General features: G+C 56.4%; 7 protein-coding genes across 7 annotated transcripts; 2 read left to right on the forward strand and 5 right to left on the reverse strand.

Annotated features, from left to right (window-relative positions):
• Nucleotides 1-499: 499 nt before the first annotated feature.
• CkaCkLH20_08182 (amino acid permease) lies at nucleotides 500-2382 on the reverse strand (the record flags this gene model as incomplete). Its single annotated transcript, XM_038890897.1, has 5 exons — nucleotides 500-678; nucleotides 731-1308; nucleotides 1364-1563; nucleotides 1630-1910; nucleotides 2025-2382. 5 exons carry the CDS (start codon nucleotides 2380-2382, stop codon nucleotides 500-502), a joined length of 1596 nt encoding a protein of 531 aa, XP_038743660.1.
• A 6504-nt stretch (nucleotides 2383-8886) lies between these two features.
• Nucleotides 8887-9981, reverse strand: CkaCkLH20_08183 (uncharacterized protein; the record flags this gene model as incomplete). The annotated part of the gene is made up of 1 exon (XM_038890898.1): nucleotides 8887-9981. One exon carries the CDS (start codon nucleotides 9979-9981, stop codon nucleotides 8887-8889), a length of 1095 nt encoding a protein of 364 aa, XP_038743661.1.
• Nucleotides 9982-11325: 1344 nt separating this feature from the next.
• CkaCkLH20_08184 (uncharacterized protein) lies at nucleotides 11326-12216 on the forward strand (the record flags this gene model as incomplete). The annotated part of the gene is made up of 1 exon (XM_038890899.1): nucleotides 11326-12216. One exon carries the CDS (start codon nucleotides 11326-11328, stop codon nucleotides 12214-12216), a length of 891 nt encoding a protein of 296 aa, XP_038743662.1.
• A 98-nt stretch (nucleotides 12217-12314) lies between these two features.
• Nucleotides 12315-13916, reverse strand: CkaCkLH20_08185 (glycosyl hydrolase family 43; the record flags this gene model as incomplete). The annotated part of the gene is made up of 1 exon (XM_038890900.1): nucleotides 12315-13916. One exon carries the CDS (start codon nucleotides 13914-13916, stop codon nucleotides 12315-12317), a length of 1602 nt encoding a protein of 533 aa, XP_038743663.1.
• Nucleotides 13917-15420: 1504 nt separating this feature from the next.
• Nucleotides 15421-16734, reverse strand: CkaCkLH20_08186 (SMP-30/Gluconolaconase/LRE-like region; the record flags this gene model as incomplete). Its single annotated transcript, XM_038890901.1, has 1 exon — nucleotides 15421-16734. One exon carries the CDS (start codon nucleotides 16732-16734, stop codon nucleotides 15421-15423), a length of 1314 nt encoding a protein of 437 aa, XP_038743664.1.
• Nucleotides 16735-17884: 1150 nt separating this feature from the next.
• Nucleotides 17885-22901, forward strand: CkaCkLH20_08187 (uncharacterized protein; the record flags this gene model as incomplete). The annotated part of the gene is made up of 2 exons (XM_038890902.1): nucleotides 17885-18380; nucleotides 21223-22901. 2 exons carry the CDS (start codon nucleotides 17885-17887, stop codon nucleotides 22899-22901), a joined length of 2175 nt encoding a protein of 724 aa, XP_038743665.1.
• A 459-nt stretch (nucleotides 22902-23360) lies between these two features.
• CkaCkLH20_08188 (uncharacterized protein) lies at nucleotides 23361-23858 on the reverse strand (the record flags this gene model as incomplete). The annotated part of the gene is made up of 1 exon (XM_038890903.1): nucleotides 23361-23858. One exon carries the CDS (start codon nucleotides 23856-23858, stop codon nucleotides 23361-23363), a length of 498 nt encoding a protein of 165 aa, XP_038743666.1.
• Nucleotides 23859-23941: the final 83 nt, after the last annotated feature.

Below are 23941 nucleotides of genomic sequence, written 5' to 3' on the forward strand. Positions count from 1 at the left end.
AGAGACACTGATAACGTCCAACGGTCACCTCTCCATTAGTATGATTCCCAGCAGGTGTTGGTGGTTAAACAAAGATTCCAAAATTGCAAGCGAGAACAGTCACAGAACATCATACGCGCATTTGCTTCATGAATTGAATTAAGCACTTGGGTATCATGGTATATACAAAACCGCCCCCTTCTCTCCTTTCTCCATTCCGTCTCTCCGTTTTTTTTATGCAAACCGTTGCCTTGATTGCGCCCAAAGCCCGCGAGCGCCTCTATGCGGTAGAACAAATTCGACAATCGATCAGGTTTTTTAACGTTCCACTGTTCTGAGTGACAATGAAAAAACGTTGTGTGTACGTTTTTTGCGCCGGGTCTTTTGACGCGCCGGCTGTTTGTGTGTTTTGGGGAACTCGAGGGAGCTGCGGACAAAGCTGGAAGACATTTCGGCCGTTCCAGTGTAGCGGTGTTCCCTTGAGCGGTTTCGGTGTTTTTGTTTTGTGGGTGGTGAGATCTTAGTAGGTTACCTCCTCGGACGGGGGTCCGGCGTAGTTCTTGCGGCCCCAGACGATGTACCACAGGCCGGAGACCAAGCAGGCGAAGACGAAGACGGCGGGGGCGTAGTTGATGGTCGTGGGGGTGACGGGGACGAAGGTGGGCATGCAGAAGAGAGGCATGGCGAGGGCGGACCAGGCTGGGAATTTGTTAGCGACATTTTTACTACGGAATATCATGACTTCACTCACCAAGAGAGACGACGTTGGCGAAGGTGCCGAAGGCGCCGAGGTTGAAGCTGGCACCCTCCAAAGCCTTGCGGCCGGTGAAAAGGCTGATGGCGATGGGGCAGGCGTAGGAGGCGGTCAGGCAGATGACACCGACGCCGGAGAAGGCGTTGAAGGCAGCGCTGGAGCCGAAGTAGATGACGCCGAGGATGATCTGGACAGCCATGCTGAGCATCATGGCGTTCAGGGGGACGTCCAGCTTGTGGTTGACCTGCTTCCACCAGCGGGAGCCGGGGATGGCGCCGTCACGAGCGAAGGCCCAGGTGCAGCGAGAGGCGGCCGTGGTGCAGCCGATACCGCAGAGAAGGGCGAGGACCATCAGAGGGAAGAGGAGGCCGAAGGCGCCGCCGGAGTTGCCGATGGCGTCCTTGATGATGGCGGGGACGGGCTGGCCAGAGGCCAAGCCGACGAGGTAGGGGATGTCGGGGAGGACGAAGACGAGGGGGATGAGGAAGACGAGGCCGGCGATGGTGTTAAGGCAGACGGTGAAAACCAGAGCCTTCGGGACCTGCTTGGAGGGGTTCTTGACTTCTTCGCACATGCTGACAAGGGGTTAGCACTTGGGCGAAGAATTTTCCACTTCAGGGGCGGACTCACGAAATGACCATGCCGGTCGAGGAAGTGGCGTATCCGGCATGAAGCAGACCGACCATGAAAGACCAGCCCTTGGGCCAGCCGGAGTTGGCCTCGAAGTGGGTGAAGACATAGGCGGCATCGTGACGGCCGTTCTTGGCAACGACGAGGACGGCCACGATGATGGCAATGACACCGGCGAAGGTCCAGTAGATGGCAGCAGTCTAAATCACGACAACTTAGTACAATTTTCACCACCAATCACCAGATGCGAGGCAGAGTTTTCTTACGTCAAGAAGAGGCAGCCAGCGGTTACCGAGCGAGGAGACGGCGTTGCAGAGAATGGTGATGGCGAGGAAGATCAGGAAGACCTGGTAGGGCTCGCCGGCGAAGATACCGACACCCGGCTCGGACTCGAAAACGTTGATGCACGCGACGTAGAAAAGAGCGGTCCCGAAGTTCACGGCAAGAGTGATTGTGATATTTCCAACGACGTAGAGCCAGCCGCAGATCCAACTGGCGACGCGGCGCCAGCTAGGGGGCGCGAGCATGAAGGCCTGGTAGTAGACTCCTATTCAACGGTCAGCACGTGGAGTCCCGGGAACGGCGCGGTCGGCGAGCCAGGAAAATATCGGGGAACGGCCGGGCGGAACGGAGCGAGCACAAAGAAAGAGTCGGTAAGTACCTCCGGCAGTAGGGTAGACACTGGTGATTTCACCAAGCGAAGCGGCAACACAGATGATGATCAGAGACACGCCGAGCCAGCCCCAAATGATATCGACGGGACCACCGCCAGCCAAGGGGTAGATCATCGTGGTGGACAGGCCGTAGGGAATGGATGCGAGGACGAATGACATGAAGGCGACCTGCAGCGTCGAGCGGTTGCGCTCGAGCTCAGGCTTGTAGCCGAGCGACTCGAGCATGTTGTCGGCGCCATCGTCTGAGCGGGAAGGACGGGCAGTGAAGCCGTCCTTGACATCGTCCTTGGCGAAGCCGAGGTCGTGCTCGCGAGCACCGGGGTCTTGAGAGACGAAGTGCGCCATGATGGACGACTTGATATAAACCCTATGAGAAAGTCGAGTTGCAAGAGCCTGGATGGCTCAGGGGGCGAGAGAGGAGGAAGTTAAAAGAGAGATGGGCTGATGATTCCAAATGACATGAGGGTTGGTGGTCCAGTGCGTCGAAGCCAAAGCCTAAGTCAAAGGGATGAATTTTATTTTGGGGGAAGTGATCGACCGGATGGTGGTTTGAGTCCGAGGTGTTCCAAGACCGAGGTGACGGGAGGATGAAGAGTTTAAAAAGGATGGAGGAAAAGAAAAAAAGAGGCAAAAAATAGGCAAGGGTCTGAAGAACAGACAAGGCAGAGACACAGCGAGAGAGGCCCGGCAGGGAAGGACTTGATTGAGTTGAGGCAGTCCTCTCTCTCTCTCTCTCTCACACTCTCTCTCTTCTCACTGCACACCTCCAAGCTCCATTCGAGTCGACTGGACAGTCCCCAACTGGGCTATCAGTTGGCTTGTCTGTGTCGCGTTCGCCGGGACCAAAAAATGACGTCCATCTCATTGGGTATGTCCGCGGCATTGCGGGACCCCCTCAGAGAAGTGACTTGGAGTCTGTGTGTGTGTCCGCATGTACTTTGTAGTAGACCCCCCCATGCCCATGCCCATGTCCATGTCTCTTTGCCCCCCAGGCTGCGGTCTCATCCCTGTCGTCTGTAGTTTCTGTCCAGTGATCCTTCTCTCCTCTCCGGGCGTTGTCTTGTCTTGCCTTGTCGCTATCTGTCCAGTCCCCCTGGCGAGTCCCTGTGGGAGAGCCACGGATGATTGGAAGTTGGACGTGGGCGGGCTGCCTTGTCACTATTTTGTGTGTGTGCTGCTCTCGACGTGAATTTTAGTGTAGGTTCCCTCAACTTCAGTCTGTTTATCTCGGGCTCTTGTCTGACTCGGGATCCCCGGTGGATTCGACTGGTGCCACAGCAATCTTCCCGCCCACACATTCACGACTTGCCGAGCCGTCAGCGAGTGAGAGTCTCGAGGGAAGCAGGAGTGGCTACGCTCGCTTATGATGTACGCGCAACAGACGACGGGCGGCACAGCAATTGTGAGCTCAGGAAGACGCAGGTCGAGCTGAACGGGTAGGGCCACAAAAGACGCCGACGAGACGCAAGACCGACAGCCGCCCAAAGAGGTAGACAGGCATGTGGTCTACCGGCTCCGTATCGTAATCGAAACACTGGGACATAAGCAGCATCGCAAGAAGCCGTATCTGGTGTGGCGCCAAGAGCAGGCCAAATCGACCGGCCTGTAGCATCGCGTTTGCGGCCAGAACGGCGTCGGCTGCGAGCCTCGTTGCGGTAATTTGTCCCGCGCTATCGACGGCAGGCGTAAAGCATATTGAGCCCATCTTTCGAGTGAGCCACGGCAAGTCGGTGTTACTCTCAGTCTCTTGTTTCTGGCCTGCTGAGCTGCCTTGCATCAGCCTGCCTCGCCTCGTAGCGCAGCTGATGATTAGCGTGTCGCACGACTTGGATCAGGCCGGGGAAGAAGCGCGGACGAGGGATGGGAAAAGCATTCATCATCCATGACCAGACGACTTGGAAGTAGTTCCGCACCACTCTGCGAGTGCGGACAAGACTCCGTCCGCCATCCCGCGCTTGTTCGACGAGAACAACTGTCATGCCGCCGCCTGGCCGCCACTAGCTGAAGCCAACGGCGTGGACAAGGAGGCCGTGGCTGACGGCATTCTTCGTGTATTCTTCGCGGCTTCTTTCGCATGTTGCTGATCCGCTAAGGTGGGTTTTTGGGGGCGTCGACTTCCGACGGTTGAACAAGTCAGAGAGCCCAATTGGCAATCCGTTGCGCAGTCTTCTTGTTTCTCCTCAAAACCTGTTCTTCACCCATTCGTTCCCCTCATCCGCCGGCGCCGAGACGGATGACCCTGAAAAGCCGTCAAGCCGCGAGGCGTCCGACGAGGCTCCAATGCTCCACGTTCATCCACGCTCTGTTGAGGGGGAACGGCAGGGAGCGGGAGACGAGGGAAATAAAAAAATCCTCAAAAAAATCGACAACTTCTGGGACCGCAAAACTGGTCTCCAAATTCTCCATCCGTCCTGATCCTCGACCACACTCAATGCGCACAATGCGGCCTGCCCCCGTTATGACGTAGCCGGTGGCCCATTTTGCCCGACTAACGCAGCAGGCCCTCCACGCCATGCAGACGTTGGTTCGTCAGACGCGAGTCGTGGAGTCTCTCAATCTTCCGTCTTGCCGTCTTGATCCCGACGGCGGTGGAGCGCGCCTCTGAACGACGACACGGTTGGCGGTCGCATCGCCGACGAGTGAGCGTTTGAAGAAGAGAGAAACGGGGCGCGCTTGGATGGAGAGAGAATGGAGAGAAATGGAGGAGACTGGAGGAGACTGGAGCACGATGGAGATGCAGAACCAGGGCTCCCCCGTCCTCCTCCCGGCCTCGACGAGGGTCTCCAGGCATGTCCCAGGGCCGTATCTTCACACGAGCAGGGGCCGGGGCAACACCACCCTGACACGACCAAGCCCGCTAGGATCGTGAGGCCCGCAAGCTCCCGTGGGAAGTGGTTCTGAGTGGCTCTCACAAGATGCTGATGTCAGAGAGGAGACTCCAGTGATGGGCCATCCACCTACCGCAGGGGGTATGGCGCCGCGTCCAAGTCGTACGTAAGAGTATCTTTTCGCTGGTTTGAGGCGGGTGAGATACTTGTTTGTGACAATCGACGGCGGCTGCCTCTCTGTCCACTCATGTTGGCCGTCAAGAGACAGTCGATTCCTGGAATGGAAAACGAGACGAGATGGCAGTCAAAACTGACACCCGGACGCCGCACACCGTCGGCCTGCCGCTGCGCCAAACCCGGCTCTCTGGTGGAGGAAGACAGGCCGGGGGACGGCACCCGATCGCAGCGCACACGCGACAGGACAGGCACATTGTCGTTGTCCCGCCCTCCTGGGTCGTCGGGGAGCCTCACCGATGGCGCCATTGCACCCTGAGACCCTGAGACCCTGTGGCAGGCTGAACAGGAGGGGCGCACGTCGCGATACGTATCGATACGTATCGAATCCGGGGAAAGGCTGAAATGGAGGAACGGATGAGACGATAGCCTCGCATCGGGTGAGACTTTGTGGCCTCCCACGGCGCGATGTATGTTGAGGCATGGTTGATATCTTGATGGAAAGCGGGTGTGGCGTTGGGCTGGAGGCCGAAAGGGGGCCCCGGAGAGGGTGGAGATGTTGGCGTGCTCACCGAGCTGACCGAGAAAAGGTTGGCAATGGTGTTGAGTGACTCGAGACGTTCCAGAACAAAGACGGTCTGGAACATTGAGACCGACAATGTTTGTTTTGCGAGACAAGGGACACTGCAGGACAAGCGAGTGTTGGATTGAGTGATGGAAGCCGGGTAGTCGGTAAGGCTGTTTGTTCGATGCGTGTCGACGCCCGCAGCCTCCCAGGATGACGTCCTTCCCTCGTTTCCGCATGTCAAACACGATTTAGCGCCCCTAAGAGGAGGCTAGCCATGTGTTGACAGGCGGCTGAAAGTCTGGCGTCCAACGACATGGCCAGACGAGTGGTTGGCGAGAGAGATCTGCGTCCAAATTCTCCGGTGCGATGCGGTGCAGCACATGTCGACAGGCAGCTGGCAAGGTTCATGGGGGAGGACGATATGCACCCCGCTGCGGTTCGTCGAATCGAGAGAGAGTTGAGGCGCCAAGACCGGGACGACTGTGGATGAAGACGGACGGGATGCAACGTGGTGATGGAGAGAGAGAGAAGGGGAAAGATGAATGGCTGGCGGCGGTGAAGACAACATGGAGGTCGTGGGTGACTGGGGGAAAGAAAGACGCTGTTCTGGCCAGCCCTGAGGATGGGAAATGGGAAATGGCCAATGACAATGGACAATCTTCGCATTCAATTTCTATCCTGGGATCGATGAGCAGGAGAAGGCGAGTCTCGCTTTCACTCCTCCGCACTTTCGCACATTCGCACTTTCCGCGAGCCTCACTTTCCGTGGCTCGACCGTCATCCCACCGGCAGCTGCGAGGCTACTTAACACCGTGATGCTCTCGCCAGACCTCTCTTCTCCGTTCTCTCTGTATCCTGTTTTTCCCGGGACGTCTACCTCGTCGACGACTTCATGGGGGAGGGTACTCTGCAGATGGCCAAATGCAGGTACGGCAGGCCGAGAACAACCTACATGCTGCCCCTGCTTCATCGACGTCGATACATCCAGATACCGCACCACGACCTCAGATCAGACACGCCGGACGTGGTGTTATTGAGACCGATACCGATACCTGCAAGGCTGCATGGAGGTACAAGGAGGTGATGGATGTCTGGGAAGAGCTAGGAACGAACGGCACCGTACCGAAGACGGAAAGAATTCGGCATCTCGAGATATCGACCAACCTGCATGTGCATGGGATTATCAGGGAAACACTTTACCGAGTCACGGCTGATAACAACCGACCCCGACGAACGTTCGATTTCGAAGACGGCTTCGAGACCGATACACCGACGCAGATGACGACGCATCCCTCGAAAACCTGATCGACGATGGTCACTTGCTCACCACACTCATTCCATCTGGCGGCAAGAGACATCAGTAAATCCCAGACAGGAAGCTTGTCTATCTGATATCATCACGGCACCCGGAGACCGACGCCGTCTTCCGGGGTGACATTTCTCCAAATGTCGGGAATGTCAACCACCAAGCCTGTCAACTATCGAAGCCGAGGTTCCTCATCGACTGATAGGAGTTTCCGCGGCATCAACGGGATTAACGAGCTAAGCGACCGGGGAAAGATAACCTGACCATCCGACCAGACGCAGTGGAATCACCACGCGCTTGCCAGTCACCTCGGTGAGATGTTGGGTCGGATAGGGGCGGCGTGGGGGTGTCTAACCCCAGACTCTGGCTTATCTTGAAGAGCAAGGGAATGTTCTTGGTGCGACACCTATCGGCCAGGCTGAAGTACTGACGACGGAACACCAGACACTCATTGCCGATGATAAGATTATCTTGCGTTGTCGAAGAGAGTCGTCAGATGCTCTGGACCGAAGGAGACAAGGGCAGAAATCGACTGTCACAATCTGGTCCCTCCATGAATATGCAGACGGCACAACGCTCGCATGGACTGATGTAGACAGTCGGACAGGACACCGCTTTCCCGATCACGTGTGGATTCATGCGACCGGTGAGCATTTGGAGACCCAACGCCGATCGAGCTGGATCGACATCAAAGGACCAAGAGCAAGGGAGAGGCCTCGCCAGGTTCCCAGGTCGACATGGTTCAGACAGGAAGACCGAAGACGCCGTACGCGCCACGCCCAGCAGCAACGGACACACCGCAAAGGGTCGAAATGATGACGGACCAACGAAGAATTACGAAACAGAATAGCCAGAGGGCGGGCTGGACGAAAAGAAACATGGAAGCGGCAATGCGGAGCAGGCTGCAGAGCAAGTCCGCTTGATACAGAGGGACTCTAGAGATTCAAGGATGCTTCGGTCAACATCCAACACGTCCACGTCTACGATTCAAGTAAGTCACTTTCAAGTCTCTTTTCCGACATTTCCCTTCCCTGAAATACTGCGTCAGCATTCAACAGCATTCCCAGAGACAAGCAATCGAGCAAAATACCGCATTCCATGATTCCACAGTACCGCACCTCGGCTCAGGCACCTTGCACCAGCTCATGCGCTATTATGCAGACGATACCAGCGGCCAAGCCCCCTGTACGAAGGAACACGACGGGGCCCATAGCGCCCAAGAGCTAACGCTGCAGCGCTGCAATTTTTTAAAATGACGGCGTGTCGCAACAATTTCAGCGAGGTGCAATGTAACATGCGTGTGGGGTAGCCGTCAGACCACTCACAGCGCAGCATTCTGCAAGGACGGTCGGTGGACGTCCGGCAGGGTGGAGACGGCGGTGGGGCACACGCCGGGCCCACATCCGGGAATGAATCGGGCGAGAAGGCGGTCTGTGCACGGCAAAGGAACGGCGCTGGTTGGTCCGCGGGGTTTCGTCGGCCCCGGCCCCACCCGTGCAAACTTCTCACAGGTCCTCGTATCCGACGGCTCCACTTTCGACCGTTGAGACCTCCTCAGGTGCACTAACAATTTCCAGTCCGATTCAGAAGAAAAAACGCGCATCGGCGAGCATCTCCCGAGCAGTCACGATTAGGGAAAAGATATTGCGGAAGAGAAGTGTCTTTGCGATTGTCAAAAAACGCAAAAATGAAAGGGACGAGACTCGAACTCGCGCGGGTTGCCCCACCAGGAAACAGATGTTAAGCTGACCTTAACCTGGCGCCATAACCAACTCGGCCACCCTTCCAATTGGCTTGGAAAGAATGGTCAAAATGCTGCCTGAGTAGGTCACTGGCTTACCGCCCTCGGTTTCTATGAGATCACCGGTATCGTCACCAATTTCTTATCTTCTTCACCCTACTTGCATAGGGCACACCGACTTCACGATAACACGGAATTGTCGGATTATTAGGGCAAACTCCATTACCTCCTCCTACTCATCAGCCGCCGCCGTCAATTGCCACACCGTCGTCCTCCCGTTCGCAATCTGCGTCACCATGACCCGATCACCAACCGCAATCGCGCCCGCCACGACCAGCGGCGTCTTGCCCGTCTTCGCGATGCCCTGCGTCGACTGATCGAGACAGACCCCGTTGCCGACATCGCGAATCCTCAACCTCCCGCCGTCCGCCTGCACCGTCGCCACGAAGCCCCCGTTCCGCGGCACACACGCGAACGCGCACCCGTTCATCTCCAGCTCCGCCCGGCTCCCGTTCTCCGGCCACCACGTCGTCAACCTCCACGTCCACGGGCTCGTCCCGTCCGTCTGCCGACACGCCGCCATCACCCGCCCTCGACCGTCCGCCACGAGCTGCATCGCCTCCCGCCCGACGCCGTCCCACGATGCCGACGCGCCCCCCGTCTTCCCGCACAGAGACTCCTTCACGTCCGACCACGTCGCCACGTCCCACGTCGCCACGTCCCACGTCGCCACGTCCCACGTCGTCATCCTCCCCGCGCGGTCCAGCGTCGCGATCCGGCTCGAGTCCGGCGTGAACGCGAACCTCGCCACCGGCATCCCGTTCGTCTTCCTCTTGCTCTCCCGGAGCGTCACCACGTGCGTGTTGATCACCGTCTCCCACACGTCCACGCACCCGCCCGAGATCCACGCCAGCAGCCTCCCGTCCGGCGAGAACTGCACCGAGTGGAAGTCCGCGCCGCCCGTCTCGAACACCGCCTCCGCCGTCCCGCTCCCCCAGTCGTAGCTCCACACCTCGTGCGACGCCCCCAGCCGGAACGAGACCGCCAGCACCCGGTCGCTCGTCGGCGAGAACGCGATCCCCGTGATCCGGTCCATCATCGCCTCGATCTCCACGCTCCGCGGCGGCGCGTTGCGCGTCAGGTTCCATATCAGCACGTCCCGGTCGCCGTGCACCGTCGCCAGGAGCTTCTCCGAGACCGTCAGCAGCCGTATCTGCGTCGGGATGCCCTGGCCCGTGGGCGCCGTCTGCGAGAACCGGTATTGCACGCATATCGGCTCGGGCGGGAGACCGTCTTCGCGCTGATCGAGGCCATTTTCCTGCGGCATGGCTGGCCTACGTGATTTCCGCTTTTGTGATATTCATAGACATGGGAGGGTAACTCCTCAGTCCTCCCTGAGGTGCCAAGCTCGTGATTGATATCCAAGTTGAACCAACGATGGTGAAATTGAAAACATGTGTCCTAAGCTTAATGTAGTTGTCGATGCGACGAGCTACCCCGGACGAAGCTGCAAGCTCTGGACGCCAAACAGCTGCAGCTCTTCCGGCCGTGCCTGGCGCCGTAAATAGCACCACCCGTCGAGTGAAGACTCCAGACCGCATGGCCCTCGGACACCGCACGCGCCCCGCCGTTGACCTGTTTCCACCGAGGTCGTCTCTCCAAAGCTCGGCTAAGCTGTTAAAAGTCTCCAGACCGTCTATTCATGGAAGATCTCCTGCGGCCTCTTGGGACGGTTCTCCTGCTGACTTATCGGGGTGTTCAAACTCTCCGGAGCCGAGCCGGCATGTCTATTTACAGCACGCGTTCTGCCATCGACGGAAATCGCTGAACCCGTTATGCTCCGTGGTGCAGGAGAGCGCGGCAGGTTATTCCGGAGGGGTCGTGAGATGCGGTTGGTCCGTCAGGGCTGCATGATGCTGCGATATGGCATCACCACTTTTATCACCGGTAGCCTCATCCAGTGAGACGATAAGTCTATGTGAAGTATTCACTCCGCACACGGCCTCATCTTCGGGATTTCTTCCTCCGTGAGCTTTGCTGTATTGCATCGTAGTCTACTGGCGGCCTTTTTTGTCTGAAGCCCCTCCTTCATCCCGGTGTCAGCCATGACAGTCGTGCCATCCAGAGTTTGACGGGTGTGTCGCCGTGTCGTGGAGGAAATTCTGCCCGTCCGTGTGGCTCGCCGTCTTCCGGTTTCCCAGTTCGTGACGGCGCGGACGGTCCGCGATGGTTTCTCGTCGTGGCATGTGAAGTTGGACGTGGTGAGGCCCCGCTGGCGAGGGACGGGGTGAGTTGCCGTGTTTGCTGTATGTGGCAATCCTCACGCGGCGGGCGAACTTTGGTGAGGATTCGACGTGTGCCTTGGACATGAGGTTGAAGGATAGAGATGATAAAAATGAGAGGGACATCGTGAAAGGCTTGATTCGTGGTATGTCATCGGTCTGTTGATGATACTCAAACCCCATAGGAAAGCATCACCATTTGCGATAGAAACATAATGAAGTCGACTTGATTCATAATGCGCAAAACATATTCCGCTCTCCAAATCCCGAAGGCGGATCCCACAGACAAAACTGACGTTAAACGGATCCGCCGCGGAGGGTAAATAAGTTGAAACCATCCGACCCAACATCACCTCACCTACACGCCTCAATCTCCATCCTCGCCCAACATGCCCTTTACTTCCATCACAATCATCGTCGCCCCCTACCACGTCGGCCTCTACGACCACCGCGTCGGCGGCGGTCCCCTGCGCATCCTATCCCACGGCCTAGCCGACAAACTCGAGCCCCTGACCCCCCTCACCTTCGTCAACATCGGCCCCGTCGACGACTTCGAGGGCGAAATCGGACGCACTTTCGAGGTAATGCGCCGCATCTCCGCCGCCGTCTCCCACGCCACCTCGCGCTCCTCCTTCCCCCTGATCCTCTCGGGAAACTGCAACGCCAGCGCCGCCGCGGCCGCCGGCCTCAGCTCCGCGGTCCCGGACCTCAACGTCCTCTGGATCGACGCCCACGACGACCTCGACACCCCCTCGACCAACGAGAACGGGTACCTCGACGCCATGGCGCTCTCGATGATGGGCGGGCTGAGCTGGCACGGGCTCATGCGTTCCGTGCCGGGGCATGTGCCCGTCCCGCTGGACCGGGTGGCGTACTGCGGGCTGCGGGACGTGTCGGAGGGTCAGAGGAGGACTGTCGTGGACGCCGGGGTGGATGTGATCTGGGGCGATGCCGCGGAGAAGGTCGATTTTGGGAGGGAGCTGGGGGCGTTGTTGGAGCGTAGGCGGTTTGGGAGGACGCATGTTCATCTGGACTTGGATGTTTTGGACGAGTCGCTGGGCCGCGCGAATGATTGGCCTTCGCCTGGTGGGTTGGACAGCGAGGATCTGCTTAATTGTTTGGATGTTATTCCATCAAAGACAGAGCCGACGTCGCTTGTGGTGTGCTCTTTCAACCCGCGGTTGGAGGGAGGGGACACAATAGCCAGGCTTGCTGTCGAGGGGATTGTTCACTTTGTGCAGAGACTAAAGGACGAGAACATCTTAAGAACATCACCTTGAAGCACGCAGCCAATACCCTGTTAGAATCATGTACTCTCTTCCTATCAACCTATCCTCATTGCCTATCCACTACACTCTGAAATGACACCCTCAACAAATCAAGCCACGGTGAACGATTCCACCTTGATCGACCCTCCCAAAGCCTTGGTCGCATAGTTGAAGATACCAAACCGGTACGCAATAAAGAAAGCCCAGCCGGTGTACAACTCATACGTCGGCCCCAGCTTGGTAAACGAAACCCCGTCAAAGCTGTAAAAGAAGTTGGCAGCCCGCGTCCCCGTCGGCCGCGCGTCCAGCTCCGTCCGGAACCAGACCCTCTTCGCCCCGCCCGGCACCGCCGCCGACGCCACCTCCGTCCCGTTCGACTTCGTCTCCCCGGAGTACTCGTCGATGATCAGCCCGTGCACCGCCTTGAGCGTGTACTGGCCCCCCGAGCGGTAGATGCCGACGTACGCGGTCTGGTCGCGGAACGCAGCCAGCCCGAACCGGTCGCCGTCCGCCATGTTGCTGAAGTCGATCTTCACCGTGCCCTTGGGGAACTCGCCGTGGATGCGGTGCGTGAGCGTGTTGCGCGCCGAGTAGATGTCCGTCGTCACGCTCGCCGTCTTGAGCGTCACGCCGTTGCCGACCGAGTACGACGCCACGTCCGGGTTGTGGTTCCACTCCCACGTCGGCCCCAGCTCCGTCTCGAAGCCGTACGTCCGCGTCCAGTTGTACAGCGGCCGCGCCGGCAGCGGCATCGGGTACGTCGACCCCCAGCCGCCGTTGGACCCAGTGACCAGCGCGGGGAAGCCGTCCGCGCCCCAGGTGATGGGCGCCAGCACCGGCATGCGGCCGGCCGGGTACGCCCACGTGAAGGACATGTAGTACCACTTCCCGTCCTTGGTCTGGACCAGGCTGCCCTGGTGGGGGGAGTTGCCGCCGCTCAGGGGCGGGGCGACGTTCTGGACGAGGATCTTGGACTGGTAGGGCCCCCAGGGGCTGCTGGACTTCCAGATGTAGGTCGTGGAGCCGGGCTGGTCGTTGAGGATGTAGTAGGTGCCGTTGATGCGGTACATGCGGTTCCCCTCGACGGTCTCGGTGTTGACGTCGGAGGCCTGGAGGACCTGCTGGGTCTTGACGACGCTGAGGCCGTCGGCGCTGAGCTGCGAGACGCTGACCTTGCCGTTGCCGTAGACGACGTACATGGTGTCGTCGTCGTCGATGAGCAGGCCGTTGTCGTACATGCAGAGCCCGTCCCAGCCGTACACGCCGCGGTTGCTCCAGGGGCCCTTGACGTCGGCGGCGGTGAAGACCCAGGTGACCCAGAAGTTGGTGCAGCCGATCCAGTACCACAGGCCGTTGCTCTTGCGGTAGCGGAGGGTCGAGGCCCAGGTGCCGCCGCGGTAGGAGCGCGGGCCGCCGGGGGGGAGGTCGTAGCCGTCGCCGAAGGTCAGGCGCGGGATGGAGTGGCCGACGGGTTCCCAGTTGACGAGGTCGAGGGAGCGGAGGATGGGCGCGCCGGGGCTGTAGTGGAAGTTGGAGGCGGAGAAGTAGAAGGCGCCGTCGGGGCCGACGGAGACGTCGTTGTCCGGGTAGTCTTCGTAGAGGACCGGGTTCGTGAAGGTGTCGGCGGCCCGGGGGGACTTGACGCTCGCGGACGAGGTGCCGGTTGCGCACAGGAGGCCGGTGGCCAGGAGGAAGAGGCTCGTCAGCTGCATGATGGCAGATGTCTGTCGTGTCTGACTGTCACGGCTCACCACCTTTCACCTCGACCTGCAATTCGCGACCCTTCATATAGGAAAACCGTCATCGCTGAAGTTTGCCTCATCGGGATGGTTCGTCCCATATCTGCGAGGATGTGTGGAGACATGTCATCCAGTTGCAGGTCGTCATTCGGCGGAACATCGTCCGTCTTCTTATATTGCCTAGTCTGCGTCTTCACATCCTCCCTGTGCCATCCCCGCAAGCCAAGGGGTTGCATCGCCGGATCCCGCACTTTACCCGTTCGGTTTCGGATCACTACCGGATTGACGCGAAATAGAGTTGAGCCTCTATCCGAGACCCCAAAAAGAAACAAATTTCCGCTCTTCTGCTTTCGGAGTCGCTGACTGGTTCCAAGTTGAGGGTTCCCTGATTTGGCAAACATGTCGTGCTTAATTAGACGGACATATCGGTCTGTACGGAAGTGTAAAGCTTCCTTTTTGTAAGCGCTCACAGGTCATTGGCTCGTACATACTTTGTAAAGACATGGTTGACCGTTATTGCGTCACTGGAACCGGCCGATCTAGAGTCTCATCCGGAATAAACCGATGAGATCACTTTGCCAATCAATGGGCGGCCTTAGATTTTCCTTTTCAGCTTCTTTCGTTTCTCCCGTTATCCCATTGCTGTGTTTGGAAGCTTTAGCCTCTAAGACTTGAGCACGCTTCCTGTGCCAGCTCACACACACACACGCGAGCAATCCTTGAGCGGAAGCATTCTGAAGGATTGACTTTCACCCTGTCACATCAGCTTGTCACTAGACGGTAAGGCACATGAAGCGGTTCCCTTGGCTTAACACCTTGGACCCAGTTGTAGATGAGTGGCCCGTTGGATGAAAAGGCCTGAGAGAATTCTGTCCCAAAAGTTACTTGAGGAATTCGATGGAAACTAGCTTCTATAGTGTGAGTTCTACAGTTGTCAATAATGAGTGACTACTCACAATGCTCAAGATCACGGCTAGTTGAATTGCGAGCAATAACGGTTAAACTGCCTTCACAAGATGTCATAATCCCTACCGGAATGCTTACCAGTCCCTCAAGGACATGTCTTGAGACAAGCTTTAAGCGCACTGAGACGAGGTTTGAAGTGCTGGACTACGCAGATATTCTAATTCACACATCGGTCTTCTCCAGAAATAACGCGAACTCGGCAGTCGATATGTCGCTTTTATGGTGAAAACCTGACAAAGGCTACCGACATTGTTTCGCTGTTTCGTCGCTGAAAGAAAATGAGGGGAAAGAAATACGGCAAAGGTACGACTGGGACGAAACGACCAGAAACACTCAGTAACCAGTCCACTTGTCAAGTGCATGTGAGTAAAACACCAAACAAACAATGGGGCGTGGCAAACATCGTCGTGTTTCACTCGTCTGAACTTTTCTTCCATTTTAAAGTTCCATCTAATGTGATAACCTTAGTCGGGTATTTCCAAAACCTTGACTCATTTCTCCGCCGCCCGTCTCAACGACGACACCTCGGGTCGCTGTCCGTCCCGAAGTCCTTGCAAACCTCCCTACCCAGCGCCTTGATCCCCTCGACGACCCAGAGCCGGTAGTTGGAGAAGACAAAGACCTTGCCCGGCGCGAACGCAAAGTTGTTCGAGACCTCCCCGAGGTGAATCTTGCCCAGGAGCACTCCCTCGGGGTTCCACACGTGCACGCCGTCGCCGCAGCCCGCCCACACGTTGCCGTCCGTGTCGGTGTGCACACCGTCCGGGAAGCCCGAGTCAGCGTAGGCGAACATGCGCCTGTTGGCCAGCCTCTTGTTGTCGACGATGTCGAACGCGTAGATGCCCGCCGGGCCCGTCAGGTTGGCCGAGTACGTCTGCGCGCCCGTGTCGGAGATGTACAGCGTCTTGTAGTCCGGGGAGAACTCGAGGCCGTTGGGCTGCTTGAAGCCGTCGGCGACGACCTGCACGCGGCCCGTGGACGGCTCGAAGCGGTACACCTGCGTCGGCATCTGCGAGGCCGGCCGGAAGTTCTGGAACAGGCCGTACTCGGCGTCGGTGAACCACAGGTCGCCCGTGACCGGGTGCTGGCGCACGTCGTTGACGGACGAGAAGTTGCGGCCGTTGTAGCTGATGAGCAGCGGCTGCGACTTGTTCGTGTTGGGGTCCACGGCGATGAGCTTGGAGTAGGCCTCGAAGTCGCCCTCGTCGCACCACACCTGCATCGGGGGCGTGGCCGACTGGTCCGCGCCGGGGGGGTAGTACGAGGTGCCGCCGTTGGCCTCGGCGAGGTCCGGGAACTGCGAGCTGCGGACGGACAGGTCGTCGAGGGAGAGGATCGTCATGTTGATGTTGTCCGCGAGCGACTTGTAGTTTGACGAGATGTACATGGTGTTGTCCTTCTTGTTGTAGATGCCGCCCTCGTGGAAGGCCTCCCAGGGCAGGTCGGCGATCTTGCGGGCCGTGGCGTTGGCGCCGACGACGTCCGCGAAGGACGGCTCGTAGGCCAGCAGGGAGATGGCCGGGACGGAGAGGTTGGCGGCGTTGATAGAGGCGAGGTAGCCCGCGCCGCCTGTTGCCAGGGCGTTGAGGTCGACGTTGATGAGAGACATGGTTGCGGCTTGAAACCAGAGGACGACTTGCTGGAGCGAGGGGAGGCTGCCGCTGGAGAGACCTATGCCTTCGAAGAACTGGGAGAAGCCGTATCGGGAGTTCTTCGCGGTGGTGGCAGCCACGGTACCGGCGGCGGCGCTGGAAGAAGCGGGAAGAGGAGCTTCTTCTTTAATATGCACCGGCCCGCGGTCCTGATTCAGTCGATCCGCGGCCATACAGGTTGAACAAGACCCTCAGTTGGCAATATCCGTATGTGGGAACACGATGACGTCTCAATGGGACCTCGGATCCCAGGCAATGGCCGTTCAGGACACTCTAGCGGCGGCCGGTAGATGATGATGGGCGCGGAGTCAGGCCGAGAAAGAGTCAAGAAAAGCCAAAATATCTCGTCTTTGGTCTTGGCGATGCTACCCCGCAGAGAATGCATCTCTCTCTCTTACCCCCTGTCCGGCACTCGACGTGGCGGACAGAAGTCCGGCTTCGGAGCTAGTGGAGCTCCGCGGTGCCATGCCGGACATTTTTCGAGGAGTTTGGACAGCGGTATTGACTCGGTGGTTCTGGATAGGCCCATCGCCCGTCGGTTCATGCACGGTCTGCGCGATTTGGAGAATGGAGAAACAAACAATCTGTTGATGAGGAGTGCGGAGTTCAGGGGTTTCTTGGCCGCCATTGGACAAGGAAGACAGATCTTGAATGCAATGCGGAGATGATGTAACTCAAACCCCACAATCCAGCTGCTTGAGTTGGCATTATTCCCGGCTAATAAGCATAGGCTTCGCTTCCTCTTGATGATTGCGTTCGTCTCAACTTGTTCCATGTCAGTATCCGTAAGAGGAATCAGAAAAGAGTGGGATGATTGAGGTGAGGAGATCTTGATTGCACTTTAATTCTTCCAATATTCACATGCTCATATCTACCGCAATAGTTGACAGAATCGGTCGGCATTTGCGAGGGAGAGACGCTGATTCTTATTGTCCTCTCTCTAAGCCATAGATTCGATAGACGTGAAACAGCAAGTTGAGAACACCGCAAAACCGCGTCCGTCGTTCAATACTGCGCAGCGGTAAAGGAGTCATGGGAGCTCCCGTCTTCTTTTCTCAGTGTCTGACTGGCTTGAATGAGGAGAATTGATGGCGTTGAGGTGGCACAGCTGCCTAAAAATGATTCATCTCAAAAGGTTTCTCGCCGAAAGATTAATCCGGATGCTTAAAGGCCTCAGCGGATCATCAGCCATCGGGGTGTTTCGTCTTTACTCCTACATATGCGGCTCGTGTCCAAAGCAAATCTCGTGTTATCTCTTCTCTTGATGACCTCACAATCCTACCTCCTCCCGGAAACACCAGCAGCACCCACGAGGCCATCACCATGGCTCCATTCCATCTACTCCGCCTACCCCGCGAGCTGCGAGACACGATCTACAAGTTCTACCTGACCACCGACGGCGGCTATGTCTGCGACACCGACGCTTTCATCAATGGTCAACTGAAGGGCGCAAACAACGAGCGAATTCATCTGGATCTGGTCTTCACCTGCAGGCAGGTTGCTGCGGAGACGGAACGCGGCGGTCTCGGCTTGATCCTCAACGCAATCACGTTTTCGACCATCTCCAACGACTCGCTCAGTCTTCTTGCTGTCAAATTCCATCGCTATAACCACTCCATCGATCGTACGAGGTTGGCGATGCTCTACGCTGCCGGGCACTGCGTGCCTGATGCCGTCTATTCGGAGCTCAAAACAGCGTATCCACGACTGATGCCTCTTCTGGATCGGATGAAAACAGAAGGAAAACAACCACTACTCCAGTTGGAAACGAGTACGCTTCACCGGCGCGGGCCATACGGCGAGGCCCCTTCTGTCTTTCGTGAGTTCACGAAAGACACGCTACAGAAATCAGTCATTTCCAGCCGCGCGTTCAAGGATGCCGTTCAAGATTTTCGCCCTTTTGAAGTGGCCGCGAGTAGTCGCCAAGATGAGCGAAGATGGAACCCATTTGACATTATATGCAGTACTATTGCTCCCTGGAATATTCCCTCAGACACCCAATTCTCCCGGATGATAACAGATTTACCGGATTACGAAACAAATTTATACGTCCCTTACCTAGACCCTTCCATTTACCGCTTCTCGGCTGCGGCGGCGGCAATCTTTTTCTTGCAATGTGTACCCCACAACACACTGAAATACTTGCGCCGGATTACCCTCGACGAAAAGCAGGAATCAGTTGCCAACCCGGAGTGTCATGCTCGAGGCTTGATACCATTCTGCCAATCTTATCCTCTCTTACGGGTTGAAAGACGTGCGTCTCTCTGGGGAAATGTCTTCCAGGAGGATATCAACTACCTTACGCCCGAGCATCGATGCGAGTGGGATGCTCGTCACACTCCAGCCTTTTTGAACTCGGACCAGATCACTGGCAACATAGCTTCATGGGTTATTGAAGCTGAAGCCCTTATTCCGGCTGGGATGCCTGCCGGTTCATTCTCTCTCTCATCTTGGACGGGGATCCAGCTCCAAGACATTGCGCAAACATCTTTCAATCCATCGTTCAACGAGATATTGCCTGGCAGCTTGCCTGGATCGAGTCCACCGAGCGAGGCCTCCTACGAAGTATTTCCTGGTTCGAGAGGAGGGGCGACGATGTGATGCGCAATGGAATGTTTTGGGATCTGGATGTCGAGCGGCTACGCCAGTGGGAACTCAAAAAAGCTGGCTTTTGGGGATACTTCTTTGAAGATTTCCCGCAGGCCATGGACAACATTGCTAGCAAAACGTCAGTTGTCAAATGTAATTTTGACGTCGGGGAAACTTGGGATGTGGGAAGCATTGTTGAACGGCACAGGAAGCTGCTGTGGGGTAAGAATCATTGGCAGCGCGAGTGGTTTAAACACAGTCCGCAATGGTGGGAGACCGAACCACCCTTGCCGGAGTGGGCAAATCTTCTGGGGGAGAGCGTCCGGGAGTATACTCCATCATCGCTGGGTCTGCATTGAACTTGCGTCTGAGGATGAATGGCACTAAAGAAGATATGTAGGTCAGTCTCCCGTCTCCGTTGGTTTTGTTTCAGTAACTATGCTTGTTCTTGTAGTGAGTAACGCAAGGCGGCAGTAATAAGGCACAGAAACACGCTTTAGTTCACAAGCCTTTCTTTCAATTCAGTCTTACGAAAGGTAGGCAGTGGCCTTGGGACAACGTGAGTCTACGTAATGCTCTTGATTGGCTACTTGTGTGACACCTGATGAGGTGAGGACATCGCGAGCTACGAAAACAAAAGAAGAAAAACTCGTATCATACAACACCTTGAGGAATAACTTTCCATATGACGCGATATAAGTGCGATACCCAGCACTCAACACTATGAGAGTTTATAAGCCCATAGATATATGCAGTGTGACACCCGATGTTAGCAGGAAGCATCACAGCGATCCCAAATTTGATTTCTCTTCTGCCAGTCTTAACCTCAATCCTTCAAATTAACCCAAACTTCCTGTTCCCATAAACCAACACGAATTACACGTCGATCAACATCCTGCCGCCCGTCTCCTCGAGCGTCAGAAGCATCGGTCTCGGAAATTGGCTGGACTTGCTCCTCAGGCTCACGATCAAAAGACCTCAGCACGGCGTCACATTCATCCTCGGTGATGGCGTCAAAGAGCAGACGACGTGCCTTCTGGCAATCTGTTGGATAATTCGGCCCCCCAATGATGTAAAGAGCGCCGTAGTACGGGTCCGTGTCCCCATTGCGATGACTTCGCACCAAGCCAGATAGCGTCACATCCCCGCCGGATCTGCTCGCCGTCTCTTCCTCGTCGTCGTCTTTCTTATCCGAAGGCAGAGGGCCCCCTGATTATACCTGCAACATACAGTCGCTACGCACGGCCTTTTCGCGGTAGTAGTGCGCGATAGAGTCATGGCGGGAACGGCCGGGGAGGAAGTACAGCTCCAGACGGATGTTGGCTGGGCCCCTGGGCCAAATGGTCCTCGCGAGGCGTCTGTGTCGACCGCCTTCAGGAGACTCAAAATTGAGCTGGTCGATTACAATAGATTTCCGTACCTGTCGGTGTATAGGTAGAAAGTCAAAGTCAGTCAAGAACATCTTAACCATGCTAAAAACTGGCCAAGTCTAACGTGCTGCTTCTTCTGGTGGGTTATAGTATCTAGAGATTGGCTGTGGAAGGGTGGATTCTGTGAAGAATCATTGTGGCGTGAAGAAGATGAAGTTTGGGACTGAAGAGACGATTCTGAAGGTTGAGAGGTAGGAAAATCTCGATGAAATCCCCTTCGAGAGCCTCGAAGTCGGCAAAGGTCATCCGGCCTCCGTCTCCGTCGTACGGCGCTTTCGACTGGAAGGTTCTGCCGCCTGGCCGGGTTACTCCAACAGATCTATGTTGCAGCCTTTTTTTCGCCGGAGAGACAAGAAGGGTAGAGGAAGAATGCCGAGGCGTCCAAGGTTTGCAGGCCGTCCTGTCCAGACGAACTTTCAGCAACGCGAACCAATGGTAGTTTCTGCTCCTGACGCCAATCAAAGAAAGGACTCGGACGTCCAGGTTTTCCTCCAAGGTCGCGTGTCGCAGTCCTTTGTGGCCTCAGCGGGGCCGACTGTGTCTTAAATATTCTTTCGGCCCCCGAAAACAGTCGAGCCTTCCACTCATCTTTTGCACCCGTACCACCACACGACATCCGATCAAAGAGACAATCCACCGCAGAAATGACTTCTAGTCTTTTGGGTCTCCCTCGTGAACTCAGAGACCTTATTTACAAGGCCTATGTTTCTGTTGAAGGCGGATATCTCTGCGATACCGATGCATTCATTAACGGCACGCTCAAGGGATCCAACAACCAACCGATCGATCTATCCCTGGTCTATACTTGCAAACAAATCGCCGATGAAATGGCTCGCGGAGGCCTTGCCCTGCGCCAAAACACTATCACGTTCACAACACTCTATAACAACGATCTCAGCTATCTTGCAGGGAGTTTTGATTGGCACACTAATGCCTTGGACAAACTCCGGTGTGAGATCTTCCAAGGCGTCGGTTATGCCCTCACAGACAGAGCGTACTCGAAGCTCAAGGCTCAATACCCGCAATTCTTACCGTTACTGGATCGAATGAGGCTGGAAGGGCCTCGCGTTGCGGGAGTAGTGCCGCTATCAAGTGAGCGGCATGGATCCTACGGTGAAGCTCCATCCGTATACCGCGAGTTCATCAAGGATACTTTGCGCGAAGCAGCGCTATTCGATGACGGGTTTAGGGACGTCGTACTTCAGCACAAGCCGCACATCTCACACGCCGACGACAATGGGGACGAAATTCCAGAAAAATACTATCGTGCAGGCTGGACTCCTCTCGACGCCGCATACAACCCAACCCAGCTCTGGGCGATTCCCTCAGGTATTCAAATGGAAGAGCTCTTCTCAGCCAGGGGACGAGGCGATCCCAGAAACGGTCGTCTTCAGGAAGAATATCATGGTTCGTCGAAATGGCGCTTTTCCGCCGCCGCAGCAGCCATCTACTTCCTAGAGCACGTCCCAAATAGTGTGCGAACCCAAGTGCGCAAGATCGTTCTCAGCGAAGACTATGAAGCCGTTGCACACCCAGAGTGCCACGCCCGAGGACTCATTCCGTTCTGTCAGAAGTACCCTATACAAGTAGAACGCCGCATCAATCTCTGGACAAACGTATTCCAACGAGACATCAATTACCAGAGCGCTGAAGCGCGGTGCAAGTGGGACAGACGCGTTACCCCGCCGTTTCTACATTCCGATCAGATCACCGACAACGTATCATGCTGGATCATGGAAGCTTTGGCTCTAGCCCCGGCGGGTATGCCGCCATCATCCTTCACCCTTGTACTAGATGGAGCTCCGGCGCCAGATGATTGTACACAGATATTCCAGTCCGTTGTTCAACGCGATGTTGCGTGGCAGTCAGCTTGGGTCAAGTCTCTCGACCTAGGTCTTTTACCGCCCATTTCGTGGTTTGAAAGAAGGGGCGAGGCGGTCCTCCGGCACGGCTTCTTCACACCCAACGATCTGAACCACCATCAGGTTTTACTAGCCACCAACGCCATCGCACCAGGAGCTGGTGTCGCTGCCGACTGGAAAGGTTACTGGGGCTACTTTTTCGAAGGCTTGCCAGACGCGATCCGGGATATCGCCGAGGGTCATTCCATCGTGCGCTGCAACTTTGATGTCGGGTCACTCTGGGATGTCGATCGACTTGTGTCCGAACACCGAGCATGGAATTCCTTGACGTGGCAAAGAGAGTGGTTCAGTCATGAACCTCGTTTCCGGGAGACTTCACCACCACTGCCGGAGTGGAGGAGCCTTCTAGAGGACAATATTGACAACACGCGAGTGAGACCAAGTATTTATCATGTATGACAAATGCAATATGCCGAGCAATACAATGCAGCCACCCTTATAATCTGGTTATAAAGGTGAGGGCTTGGACCGGCAAGTATGTTTTGATATATTTGATTTCACCCGCTTTTACCTATATATTTCAATAAAATCCCGAATGTGATTCCTTCCAAGCCAGTTTTAACCCCGATCCCTAAGCGTATCCCAAATTCATTCCTAACCACAAGCCTTACGTGCCGTCGACCGATACAAGTCACCAGCTACGCAAGAAAAGGAGTGAACCGAGTACTAGAGATGAGTTTGCGATTGCTGCAAAATCCAGATTATTAGCAAAACATGCCAAATTCACTAATAAATTAAATCACTTTACTTACGCGACAGAGCTTAACGCGCGTAGGCATTCCTGACGACGGGGAGGGCGCTGTCCTCGCCGTGCTTCTCAGTCGCGTCCCAAATCCAGATCCGGCTGTTTTCCTTGAATCACGCGAGGTACGGTGGACGGACTTTGTGGGGCTGGGCTTCGAACTCAGCCTTGATGTTCGCGTAAAGCGTCTTCTCCCTCACCCACATGTCGAGCTCGCGCTCGCTGACGCCGATGTTGTTGACGAGGGTTATGTAGACGCTGCGTAGGAGCACCGAGTCGCGATTGCTCAAGCATCGGTCGAAGCCAAAGTCCTTGGCGGTCCGGGGATCGGTGGGAGACCTGCAACCGCGGAAGGCTGCGAACATAGTCCGGGCGGTGGTCTTGGGGCGCCGCCGGCAGAGTTCCCGGCAGGCGAGGACGTGCTCGCGATGCCCGTCCCAGAACATCATCTTCTCCTCGCAGTCCCTGGAGCAGACAAAGTCGTAGCCGCAGTAGGCGCAGTTGCGAGAGGTCCATTGCCTCTTGCAGGCGATGCAAAGGCCCTCGGCCATCCTCGTACCAGCCATCTCGAGTTGCGCTAGGTTCGTCGATTGGCGGTGTGGGATTTGTGGCAGTGAGTTGAATGTGTGGGATTTTAAATAGTTTGCGGGTGGAGCTGGCGAATTGTGGCGGTAGGGGTAAGGTGAGATGAGAGAGG

This window comes from Colletotrichum karsti (genome assembly GCF_011947395.1).
Source record: "Colletotrichum karsti strain CkLH20 chromosome Unknown Scaffold27, whole genome shotgun sequence".
Classification (NCBI taxonomy): domain Eukaryota; kingdom Fungi; phylum Ascomycota; class Sordariomycetes; order Glomerellales; family Glomerellaceae; genus Colletotrichum; species Colletotrichum karsti.